Here is a 12,973-nt window from a genome sequence, read left to right on the forward strand (position 1 = left end):
GGTAAACATCTCGTCAATTTTTATTTCCGAGCGAAATAAGGTCAAAAAATTACAAAATCGAAAGCTATCCACGCTTTTTGAGGAAATTTTGAGGTTTCTAGGCCTGGTGGCGAAAAGCCTTAAAACCCTAAGGGATACATCTCGGGGTCATATAATGTCTTTTGAAACCATATATTATCATTATATGTTGTCATAAACGTTCGTGGTAGACTTGAGTTTACGAAATTAAAGCAAGTTGCGAACGGGTAAAATGACCGTTTCAGGACATATTGGATGGTTCCACCGACCCAATTGGACTCCGGAGGCTATTAGAGACCATGGTAAACATCTCGGCAATTTTTATTTCGGGGCGAAAAAAGGTCAAAAAATTACAAAATCGAAGGCTATAATCCACGCTTTTTGAGGAAATTTTGAGGTTTGGGGCCCGGTGGCGAAAAGGGTTGAGACGCTAGGGGATATATCTCGGTGTCATGTAATACGGTTTGGAACTATATGTGATCATTATATGTTGTCATAAACGTCCGTGGTAGGCTTGAGTCTACGAAATCAATACAGGTTGTGAACGGGTAAAATGACCGTTTAAGGGCATATTGGATGGTTCCACCAACCCAATTGGACTCCCAGAGGATATTAGGGACCATGGTAAAAATCTCGGCAATTTCTATTTCCGGGCAAAAAAAGGTCAAAAAATTACAAAATTGAATTTGAAGGTTATAATCCACGCTTTTTGATGAAATTTTGAGGTTTCGTGGCCTAGTGGCGAAAAGCCTTGAAACCCTAACGGATACATCTCGGGATCATATAATGTCGTTTAAAACCAAATATGATCTTTATATGTTGTCATAAACGTCCGTGATAAGCTTGTGTTTACGAAATCAGTGCAAGTTGCGAACGGTAAAATGACCGTTTCAGGACATATTGGATGGTTCCACCGACACAATTGGACTCCCGGAAGCTATTAGAGACCATAGTATGCATCTAGGCAATTTTTATTTCCGGGCGAAAAAGGTCAAAAAATTACAAAATAGAAGACTATAATCCAAGCTTTTTGAGGTAATTTTGAGGTTTTGGAGTCGGGTGGCGAAAAGGGTTAAGACCCTAATAGATATATCTCGGTGTCGTATAATACCGTTTGAAACCATATATGATCATTATATGTTGTCATTAACGTCTGTGGTAGGCTTGAGTTTACGAAATCAATACAAGTTGTGAACAGGTAAAATAACCGTTTAAGGGCATATTGGATGATTCCACCAACCCAATTGTACTCCCGGAGGATATAAGGGACAATGATAAAAATCTCGGCAATTTTTATTTTCGGACGAAAAAAGGTCAAAAAATTATAAAATCAAAGTCTATAATCCACGCTTTTTGATGAAATTTTGAGGTTTCGGGGCCCGGTGGCGAAAAGCCTTGAAACCCTAAGGGATACATCTTGGGGTCATATAATGTCGTTTGAAACCATATGTGATCATTATATGTTGTCATAAATGTCCGTGGTAGGTTTTAGTTTACGAAATCACTGCAATTGTGAACGAGCGAGTTAAATGACCGTTTAAGGGCATATTGGATGGTTCCAGCGGTCCAATTGTACCCTCGAAGGGTATTAGGGACTATGGAAAAACTCTGGGCAATTTTTAGTTCCGGGAGAAAGAAGTTCTAAAAAATACAACACTGAAGGCTACAATCCACGCTTTTAGAGGAAATTTTGAGGTTTCGGAGCCTAGTGGCGAAAAGCCTTGAGACCCCAAGGGATACATCTTGGGGTCATATAATTCGTTTGAAACCATATATGATCATTATATGTTGTCATAAACGTCCGTGGTAGGCTTAAGATCACCAAATCAGTGCAAGTTGCGAACGGGTAAAATGACCGTTTCAGGATATATTGGATGGTTCCACCGACCCAATTGGACTCCCGGAGGTTATTAGAGACCATGGTAAACATCTCGGCAATTTTTATTTTCGGGCGAAAAAAGATCAAAAAATTACAAAATCGAAGGCTATAATCCACGATTTTTGAGGAAATTTTGAGGTTTCGGGGCCCGGTGGCGAAAAGGGTTGAGACCCTAATGGATATATCTTGGTGTCATATAATACCGTTTGAAACCATATGTGATCATTATATGTTTTCATAAACGTCCGTGGTAGGCTTGAATTTACGAAATCAATACAAGTTGTGAACGAGTAAAATGACCGTTTAAGGGCATATTGGATGGTTCCACCAACCCAATTGGACTCCCGGAGGGTATTAGAGACCATGGTAAACATCTAGGCAATTTTTATTTCCGGGCAAAAAAAGGTCAAAAAATTACAAAATTGAAGGCTATAATCCACGCTATTTGATAAAATTTTAAGGTCTCAGGGCCCGGTGGCAAAATGCGTTGAAACCCTAAGGGATACATCTCGGGGTCATATAATGTCGTTTGAAACCACATATGATCATTATATGTTGTGATAAACGTCCGTGGTAGACTTGAGTTTACGAAATCAGCGCAAGTTGCGAACGGGTAAAATGACCGTTTCAGGACATATTGGATGGTTCCACCAACCCAATTGGACTCCCGAAGGCTATTAGATTTTATGGTATACATCTCGGTAATTTATATTTCCGGCGAAATAACGTCAAAACATTACAAAATCGAAGGCTATAATCCACGCATTTAAGGAAATTCTAAGGTTTCGGGGCCCGGTGGCGAAAAGGGTTGAGACCCTAATGGATATATCTCGGTGTCATATAATACCGTTTGAAACCATATATGATCATTATATGTTGTCATAAACGTCCGTGGTAGGCTTGAGTTTACGAAATCAATACAAGTTGTGAACGGGTAAAATTGGACTCTTAGAAGGTATTAGGGACCCTGGTAAACATCTCGTCAATTTTTATTTCTGGGCGAAAAAGGTGAAATAATACAAAATTGAAGGCTATAATCCACGTTTTTTAAGGAAATTTTGAGGTTTTGGGCCCGGTGGTGAAAAGATGCAAGTATATAAGTTGAACAAAAGGCATCTAAGCTGAATCGGATTGTGGTTTTACAGATTTGTACCAGTATATAAGTTGAACAAAAGGCATCTAGATTTTATTAAACCTTCCATGACTTGGGTACAAGTTCTAATTAGGAAAATTTACACTTTGGTGTCCCAACGTTTAATTAAATTCCACTTTGGTGACCCATGGTTTCAATATTCCCATTTTAGTGTCCTATCATTAGATAATTGTTCAATATTAGTGCCTAATAGTTAACGGTGTTAAACTCTCCATAAACAGAAAAAGAAAAGAAAAGAAAAAAAAAGAAAAAAAAAACTAAAGTTGTATAATTAATTATATTAGGGTCTCTAAAATTTCCCCCAAAACCCATTTACCTCATCTCTCTCAAAATTTCCCTCTAACTTCTATGCCTCTAGGTTCTACACTGCTACCCATTTTCATAATTCATCACAAACTAAGTATCTCCTCTAATAAAATAAAATTTGTCTCATTCATTGGTGAAGATAATGCCGCCACTATGCGAAAAATAGGGTTGGCCACCGGTTCAAAACCCCCCTTTGCCACCGGTTTTGAACCGGTGGTCAGTTGGGGGGTGGCAAATCCCAGCAGAAAGGCCACCGGTTCAAAACCGGTGGCAAAGGGGGGTAATTGCCACCGGATAACCGAGGCCTCTACGTTATTTTTTTGTCAAATTTGAGCTCAATTTGGACCCTTAAGGGCCAAAATAGCCCTCGAAACCTTTGACAGAATACCAATTCGATAAAAATAATATTAATTAATGGAGAAAGGGCCCCACTAACGGAATTTTTTAACGGCAGGATAACGGCAAGGTTACCGTATGGAAACAAAAAGTATATTGGGGTTACAGTGTAGAAAGTCATATATGTTAGGACACAACGTAGAAAAGTGAAAAAAACAAGGTTACCGTGTAGAAAAACCCAAGAAAATATCATCTCTTTTATTATAAAGCATTACTTAGTCCACCGGTCCACCCCTACAATTAACTCCATCTGCAACATCTTCAAATGCCTAAATTATTTACACTTTTTATGATTGATTTGTAACAACACAGGTAATAGCATGATGTCTCCTCAAAAAAGGCATTTAGAAAAAATCTGCTGAAAATACACTAAAAGTAGGGATCTAGTTCCTTTTCACAGCAAAAACAATAATTACTCTGCTCACAAATCTTCACTATGCAACAATAATCTGAACTAAATACCTAATAATCTGAACTAAATACTTCATAGTATAATCAGATCACCAAGAGTATTAGGCTTAAAAATCCAACATATAGACATATCTTTTACAAACCCAAATGTGCATATTAAACAAGCATTCCACTTATCGAAGAAAATTGCTCCTCAAATGTGTTTCAAGTCGTTGCGTTGCCTTGAACAGCTATCCTACCTAGCATTGACAGATGAACAACAAAGAAATGGTGCCCAGTATGGTTTGTTCTTGCCCTTCCTCTTCTCTGTCTTGATATTCACCGGATACCTTGCTGGAGAATTCCATTCCTTTCCCATCTCTATCTTCGATGCCTCTGGAATGGGGTTGTTGGAACCAAGAATCACATTGTCTGTCTTTGAAACATCATCATTTGCTACTGGAGTTTCATCAGTTTGGGGTTTCATCTGCATGTGAATTGGTGATTCTGCTCTACTTCTGGCAGTGGCTTCTCCCAAAAGGGTTTTCAAAGGCAGATGTTGCTTTTCGGTGCTCCAGTTAGTTACCTTGGCAATAATTTCCTCATTTCTTTTTCCTCCATGCGGTGCATTATCCAAATGAGCAACCGAGGTCGACCAAGAAGTTTGTAAGGCAGAGCCCTTCTCATTCTGCTCCTCTAATGTCTGGATCTCAGATACACCTTCTATCGCTCCAACCACAGAATCAACTGACGATTTACTATCAGGGTGTTGATTTTCCATCATAGGTTTCAGCTCCAAGCTCCCATTATCTTTTGAGGCACATACCTGGGATTGGTTCAATGCAGTGTCATTCGCAGGTGGGGTGTCTGATACTGCTGACATAACTGCATCAACCAAAAACAAGCAAGCAGAAGTTAATTGCCAGGTGAAGCCACACGATTCTTAATGACTTACTAGAGGCATTAGAAATTCAAGCAAAGAAATCATGACTGATCAACCTCATACATTTGAATAAAAAGGCATGATCACAAAGAGAAAACTACTCCATCCCTAAAACAATTTTAAACCTTCCTTGTGAGTTTATGGGTCTCACTAGAGACAGGTAGTATTTAAAGATTCAGTTTCCGGATGGATGTAATGAGAATGCATAAAGAAGGAAACCTCTGAAGGAGAGAGATAAGAAATAGAGCATATATACAAGAATAATGCATCTGAATCTGTCACAAGCTTACAACAGATATGACTATGTGGGCCAAGATATCTCACAAAAAAATTAAAAATAAAAAAATACCTGAAACAGATCCCCAGTTGCCTTCCAGACTGTCAGCTTGGCTACTAGAATCTGGGAGAATATCAGCTCCTGAAATAGCAATATGGGGCTTAACATTCCTATCCCCTTCAAACACAACATCAGCCTCCTCCGCAGACTTTTCCGTGCAGGTGTCATCAACAGTAGCAGAGCTTTTCAAAGAACGTTGAGCATTGTCACAAACAACTGAGTAATCAGTTGATATCATCTTTGATATTGAACCAGGAACATTGTTAGTTTTCGAAATAGCACCTAGACCATCTTCACCTATAAACTCTGCCCCTCCTGAACTATCACCAGTGCTCTCCACCATGGGTAGTGTATGACCTGCCACCAAATCCCCAGAATCCACTGTCTTATCTGATTTAACATGGTCATGAAATCTATTTACCTCAAATGTCTCATGAATGTCATCACGAGATCCAGCTATAATTGAGCCACTAGGTGCAGTTTCAGCATTAACCGCCTCATTACCCTCGCCTCCATACCTTATCTCACTTCCATCCAAATGAGTTCGTACAGCTCCAATGTTTTCATTATTACCTAGATCAGAGCTATCATGGATATTGCTTGGCTCTTTAGATTGGGGTAAAATGTCATTGATAGCATGTTCAGCCAATAATAAACTCCCTGACACATCACTGTCGCCAATTTCTTGTGAAACCACATGCTCTGTGGTACTTTTAACACAATTGGAAGCTCCATTTGAGGTGAACTCTTGATTATCAGCAGCGACAAAAGGTTTCTGCTCTTCAGGAAATACATTATTCAGTGCAACAATGGGTTTCTGCTCTTCAGGAAATACATTATTCAGTGCCACAATGGGTTTCTGCTCTTCAGCACAACTAAAACTTTTTTCTTCCAAATTTTCAGTCTTGAAGTCAGAAAGTACTTCATTCCTTAATTTAGTTGTGTCAACATCAGAAGCCAATAATAGACCCCTTGACACTTCATTGTCAATGACTTCTTGTAAAACCACCTGCTCAGCATTAGTTTTAACAACATTACTAGTGTTGGAAGCTCCATTTGAGGTGAACTCTGGATTATCAGCAGCAAAAATAGGCTTCTGCTCTTCAGGAAAGACGTTATTCAAGGCAACGGTGGGTTTCTGCTCGTCAGGAAAGACATTATTCAATGCAGTAGTGGGTTTCTGCTCTTCAGCACAGCTAATTTTTTCTCCCAAATTTTCAGTCTTCAAGTCAGAAACTACTTCACAACTAAAATTACTTATGTCACCTTCAGAAGCCTCAACATCAGGTAATTGAACTGTCTCACCAACAGGGTTTTGCTCAGCTATTAATTTCTGCCCAGCATCCTGGTTAAGTTTACTCTCCATGACATCAACTCTTTTTAGGACATTATCTTCAGAATAGACTTTCTTACTTTCACTTGTTTCATGGTCTAAATCTTTGACTGCTCTCTCAGGATGCTTATGCGGAGGTAAAGTATCAGGAGCAGCTAGAACATAGACATCTGCATCAGCTCCAGATTTTAGGCCATGATCCACTGTCACGTCACTTAGCTTGGCTGAGCTTCCACTTGCAGGATCAATAACTTCAACTGGTTGCCCTGCTGCCTGAGAGCATTCAACATTGTTTTCAGAACCAGTAATTTCCATCACTACCGATTTTGCTAAATCACCATCGGACACAGGACCTAGAATTCCTTTATCCATATCTCTCAAAACAGAAACATCTTCTGATGCTTCCTCAGTTGTTTCATTATATGAGGTTCTAAGTTCTGACTTCCCCTTACTCAAAACAATTTCATCAGCTGTCTCATCTTCATTCTCATTTTCTATAGTAATTGAAGCTGAGGCTGGAGCTGGACCAGAGGTGAAACTGGGGATATGATCCTGAGATAGAATACCAGCTTCTATTTTATCATTTTCACCTTCCAAATTCTGAACAGGTTGAACTTGATCCTGATTGTCATTGAGATGTGTGCTGGAGGCTTGTAAATTATCTGCATTTGAGAACGTGATAAGCAATAATAATTCAAAGACAAGAACACACACACACTGTTAATTTTGAAAAGCTGAAGGAGAACAATCAGCCACAAACAATCAGTTCACAACAGACCAAGATAAAAGAATGTTCTGGTAATTTCTACACATCTAGCACTTAGTGCATATCACTTAACTAATGTGATCTCAATCAGAATATCAAGTTCTGGAACTTTTATATATCCAATGAAATTATGTTTATAGAAATCGTATCATCGTATGGTTATCCTATGAAATAATTTTTTTTACCCAAAATTCTTCGTCTGCTACCAGAAAACATTAGAAGACTTCACGAAAACTTCACATGTGATTCACTATAATCTCTTCAGCAACCAGAAACATTATAAACAATTATGGGAGATGATAAAGCCATTTTCTACCTCCCACATGAATAATTGAATAAAATTTTAGCAAAAAACAGAATATATCAACGCTAACATACATACTATAAATTCTTGTATTTTGGTTTGGCAAGTATTCCATGTGCAGACAAACTGTAACACTAATTGTTTGTCAACGTAAAGCTTACCACAGCAAACATAATGTACTATCGCCTTTATGTCACAGACAAATATGCAAGAATGCAAAGCAGTTATGGCACAGCAAAGTAGGCTTCCTAGCCCCCTCACAGAGTCACAGTCAATAGAAAGAACAGACAGAGTGACAGATAACAGTATAACCACAAACATGAAGCAAAAAGAAAGCCACCAGCCCAGCAGTGGAAAGAAAAATTAAGATTTTTTTATTTCGAATCTGATGTACAGCAACTTATAAAGGAAAAATATATACTTGTATATTATTAGCAAAACTTTGTAGTTTAATTGATTCCTACTTTGAATCAAACAGTCACAAAGGGAATCAATTTCTGTTTAAATTTTGACTTCGAATTTCAGTGCTTGATGATGGAGCCACATTGCACAAACAATTTCCTCACTGTGAGGTAGTTAATAAGCCTCTCTGACTTAGCTCATTCAATTTAAACCTCTCTGACTTCCTATATTTTTAACTTCTGAAGTTAATAAGCTCAGATGGACTTACAAGATTCTAACTTCTAAGCAACAACATAAACGATCTAGGTACACATCCTTGGGACTATTTCAATCCTAAACTACTGACACAAACACCCATACAAACTTACAGCACAAACAGGTTTTACTTGAATCAAATAAACACAATTCTTATGCACACTCACCAGCTAATGCTTAAGATAAACATTCAGCAACTTTAATAACTACATACTGAGCAAAAACTCGATAAAACATGGTAACAATAGAAGAAATGATCTCACCAGCATCAGCCTTCTCTGCAGCATGCTTAATATCATCCAAATCATTCTGAGTTACACGTTGCATCGAATAAAACCGCTGTATACCATCGGAGGCCTCTCCAGGACTTGGAGTGTCAGCAAATTCTGTGACAGCATCAGTAAACACTTCATCTTCGGATCTGGTCGACCTACTTGATCTATTACCAACTCCACTGCTAGTCCTCCTGTTTATAGTAGTCTCCACAACTTTACCACCTACCAAATATTCAAACAAAAACCCACTTCAAAACCATCATTTATACAACATATATCAAGCAATTAACGCGAAATAAAATCGATTATTACTTGGGGTTTTGAGTTCATCATCAGAAGCATGTTCACCATCAGAACCATCCATCAAATGGGTCTTGTCTTGTGCATCATTATCCAACCTATAGCCTTCAACAGTTCCACAAACCTTCTTATGAGCCCTCCTGTGCTTAGCACTAGGGTGTGGTTTTGGAAACGGCCATCCACATTTAGTACAAACATGAACTCCTCCACTATGCCCTTCATACCCTTTTGACCAAACATCAAATCAAAAACAGCAAAATCAATTCTTTTTTAATTTTTTGCATTTAGGCATTTCATCAAACACTTGGCAGGCAACACACAAAAACGAAACTTATCCACAGTATACCAATTAATCAACATAACCATACTCAATAATTCCAAAATTCATTAACTATTTAAAACCAGAAAACTCCAAACACAAAACCCACAAAAAAAATCTGTACAAAACATCACATTTAACAGCAGGAAGAACAAAAAAGACAGATTTAATTAACAACCCAGAAAAAAAGAAAGAAAATTTAAATAACCCAGATAACAAACCTGATTGTTTAGGCTTTTTGTGATCTTGGGTTTCCATCAATCCGACCAGAAGAAGAAAATGATAGAAATTGAAAGAGGGGAAAAGAGGACAAAGAAGAGAGAGAAAGAGAAATGAAAAATTGGGAGTATTTTTGCAGTCGTTTTCAGTTAGATGGGTTGAGTGAAGTGTGGAAGTAACTGAGTTGAGTGAAGAACGAGTTAACGAGTCGAGTAGAAGTGAGTGTGGTGTGAAGTGAAGAAGAAAGTGAGAGAAAATGACAAGAAGAAATAATCCAGTACACCATGTGCGGTGATGTTATGGTAGGCCCGTTTTCTCTCAAATGGGTCGGATGGAATACAATGCAATATCAATAAAATGAATCCTATGATAATTTTAGAGTTTTGTGTATTTTATTAGTTTCATACTTAATACGAAGTACTAGATATGGTAAAAGCTGACACGACACGATAACACGACACAAACCGAACATGAAAAAAACGGGTTAGTGTCAAGGGTTTTCAACACGTTTAATTAAACAAGTCAACACGCACGTTTATTAAATGGTTCGGTTAGTGTTGACCTTCCCCAACCCGTTTAATTTCCGACATGACACGACACGACACGATTGTCAGGTCTACTTAATACATAATACTCTCTTTAAAGAGGATTAAGTTTAGATTGTGACTTTGTTGGTGAGAAAGTATGATTACTTAATGATTAGCTAGATCTATATACATGCATGTGACTTTATATAATTAATTACAGGTTTATAGGTGGGGCATGAGGGATAATTAGGCACTACACAAAAATTATTTGATCTAGAGGCCAACACGAGCCCGGAATGGCACGACAAGCATATGTATTGGTTGGCAATGCATCGGATCATGCATGTACATCATTTTCAAAATTGACGGCATGAGACCAAAGGAAGAGAAACTTTACTTGATTTTGACATGCCTCTCTGTGATTAGAGCACTATATATTGGGTTTTTCCAATAAGGAACACGAAGTAAATATTTTGTATCACAAGTGGGAAATTATTTTCTAACAATAGTTAGTGGGACTCTAACTTAGAAATTTGTTTAGTCATGAATAAAAGCTTTCATCACTAGACCAAGCTAAGTAGATAAGGAGTAGAAAATTGCAAAGTGCATGCATTGCATGCTACACAAGTACACATGTTATTCAATTCCCAGCCTTATATGTGAATGTCACTAAGTTAATCGATAGTTCTAAGAAACTTCACAATAACCTAGTTATAGAAGTTAAAACCCGGCCTAAACTACTACTACAACAATTCGATATAACCCAATCTAAATTAAAATTTTAGACGCACAATAATTTCACATGATTGCCATCCACTTTGACCTGAACTCGACCGATGACCCAAATGACTGGTAGTAACGCCTTGTATCCGCTAAACCAGAGTTCTACTTGGCTCACGGGCTAGTATACAATTTATACATGACCCCTAGTTTGTCCTATTCACATGCTTTATCAAGTTTTCTTTTTGGCGAGGCTCCACATCTCGTGGTAGCTCAATAAACATCCCCTAAATCTACGGCTAATATATCTTACAAAATATACTCTTTTTTTTTTTTTTGAACAAATTATACTACTATTATATTTTACAATTATACTACTATTATGATTATGATTTTTTTTTTAATTATCCAAATTATGATTATGATATGATGTATCGAGTAGTTACAATTAAGCTTAAGATATACTACTTGCAATTTTTCCGTTTTTTAATACTTGCAACACTTTCCTAATATGGAAATGTCACACAATACTTGCAACATACAATAATTGAAAAGTTATGTTAAGGAAAAGCTATACTATTTCCCTTATTTAAAGTACATGGCCCACTAAATTACATTTCTAACAACCACACACTCACCCCATTTTAAAATGTGTTACATGTAAACCCCACATACCTTAAATGCCGTGAAAAAGTGTGTGTTACAACTATTAAAAAACGAGGGAAGTATAATTCGAGTAAATTTGTTTATGTATGTGGTGCACCATGCTGTTGATTAATTATTACTCCTTATTAAAATTGAATTTGAAGGTATTCTCCCTAAATATTTGGCATAATATAGGCTGCATATTGCATGGATTTTCACGTGTGTTGCATTCTCAAACATTTGATTGGTTCATGACTCAATCCTACATTTTTCAATGAACATTAATGTCTTTCCTCATACATGTTCGATCTGTCAATAAAATATACATGAATTTTGTACTACACTAGTTTAGAATTGACTCCTACTAAAATAAATAAATAAATAAATAAAATAATATGACGTAAACAAATCCAAATTAAAAAGCATTATAATGTAAATGCAGGAATAAGAAGCAAGACTATACATAAAGCATATGTAATATGTAAATATTATATTATTATGGGGTACAAAATAGTACTCCATGTAATGAACATGTATTTGAAGTAATAATTCGAAGCATGCATTATCTAAGCTATATATACATTATAGTAGCCAACACATGTAAATAAGTTTACGTAAGTTCAGATAAGATGTAATAAGATAAATTAAGTTTATATAAGATATAATAAGAAAAGTTAAAACAAGTAAAAATCAGGTGAATAAGACATACCTTTAGAACATTTTTTTCTTATTATTTTAGCTTTAAAAAAAATAATTACATGTAATAAGCAAACCAAATTAGAAGGTTAGTTCATTTAAGTTTATAGACTTATTAATCTAAGGATGTGTTCTATTCAAAACATGCATAAATGCGTAATCTTATATTTCATCCGACCATGTTTTTTGGCTAATGAAAGAATGATCCAAGTAGTTAATTCTAAACTATTTCAGCCCCAAATTAATTATTAGCAGTTGAGTTGGTGAACCAGACAGTTTAAATAACAACATCCAAACTCCTAATTTACAAATCATAAATATGTATTAACCATCCAATAGTAACGAGAAGAGTTGATTGGCCCATTTTACTGAAAGTGGCAGGAATTTCTAGTTACATCTGTCAAGATAAGATGGAAAGAAAAACATTAAATTAAAAATACTTAAATTATTGATGATGCTATGTTATCCATTGTGATTGTGCCACGTGGACGATTGTTATAGATTGCATCATGCATAGAAGATGAGATCATTAGTGAATTTAGGTTAGGTTAGGTGTATGTACTCAACCCTCATCAATTCATCATGCTAATTATATTGTAAATATAGATTTGTTTTCATTATTATTAATCGATTATTAATATTTTGTTTTTACTCAATAGAGGGATGTATAAGCATATGTTAGTGTTTTCTTCACATAAATTGCTCTCATCTTATCTTATTAATCATTAGTTTATTTGAATTGATTAGCTTTTATATATGAATCTATTAGTGCTTATTTTATTTTATAAAC

General features: G+C 36.4%; 1 protein-coding gene across 1 annotated transcript; it reads right to left on the minus strand.

The window, feature by feature from the left end:
• Window positions 1-4,095: 4,095 nt before the first annotated feature.
• On the minus strand, window positions 4,096-9,828 carry LOC145608822 (uncharacterized). Its single transcript, XM_081664416.1, has 5 exons — window positions 9,598-9,828; window positions 9,070-9,282; window positions 8,746-8,979; window positions 5,435-7,417; window positions 4,096-5,027 (listed from the first exon to the last, which is right to left on the minus strand). Exons 1-5 carry the CDS (start codon window positions 9,632-9,634, stop codon window positions 4,399-4,401), a joined length of 3,096 nt encoding a protein of 1,031 aa, XP_081520542.1. The 5' UTR covers window positions 9,635-9,828; the 3' UTR covers window positions 4,096-4,398.
• Window positions 9,829-12,973: the final 3,145 nt, after the last annotated feature.

Source organism: Chenopodium album, chromosome 23 (assembly GCF_948465745.1).
Source record: "Chenopodium album chromosome 23, dcCheAlbu1.1, whole genome shotgun sequence".
NCBI classification, from domain to species: domain Eukaryota; kingdom Viridiplantae; phylum Streptophyta; class Magnoliopsida; order Caryophyllales; family Amaranthaceae; genus Chenopodium; species Chenopodium album.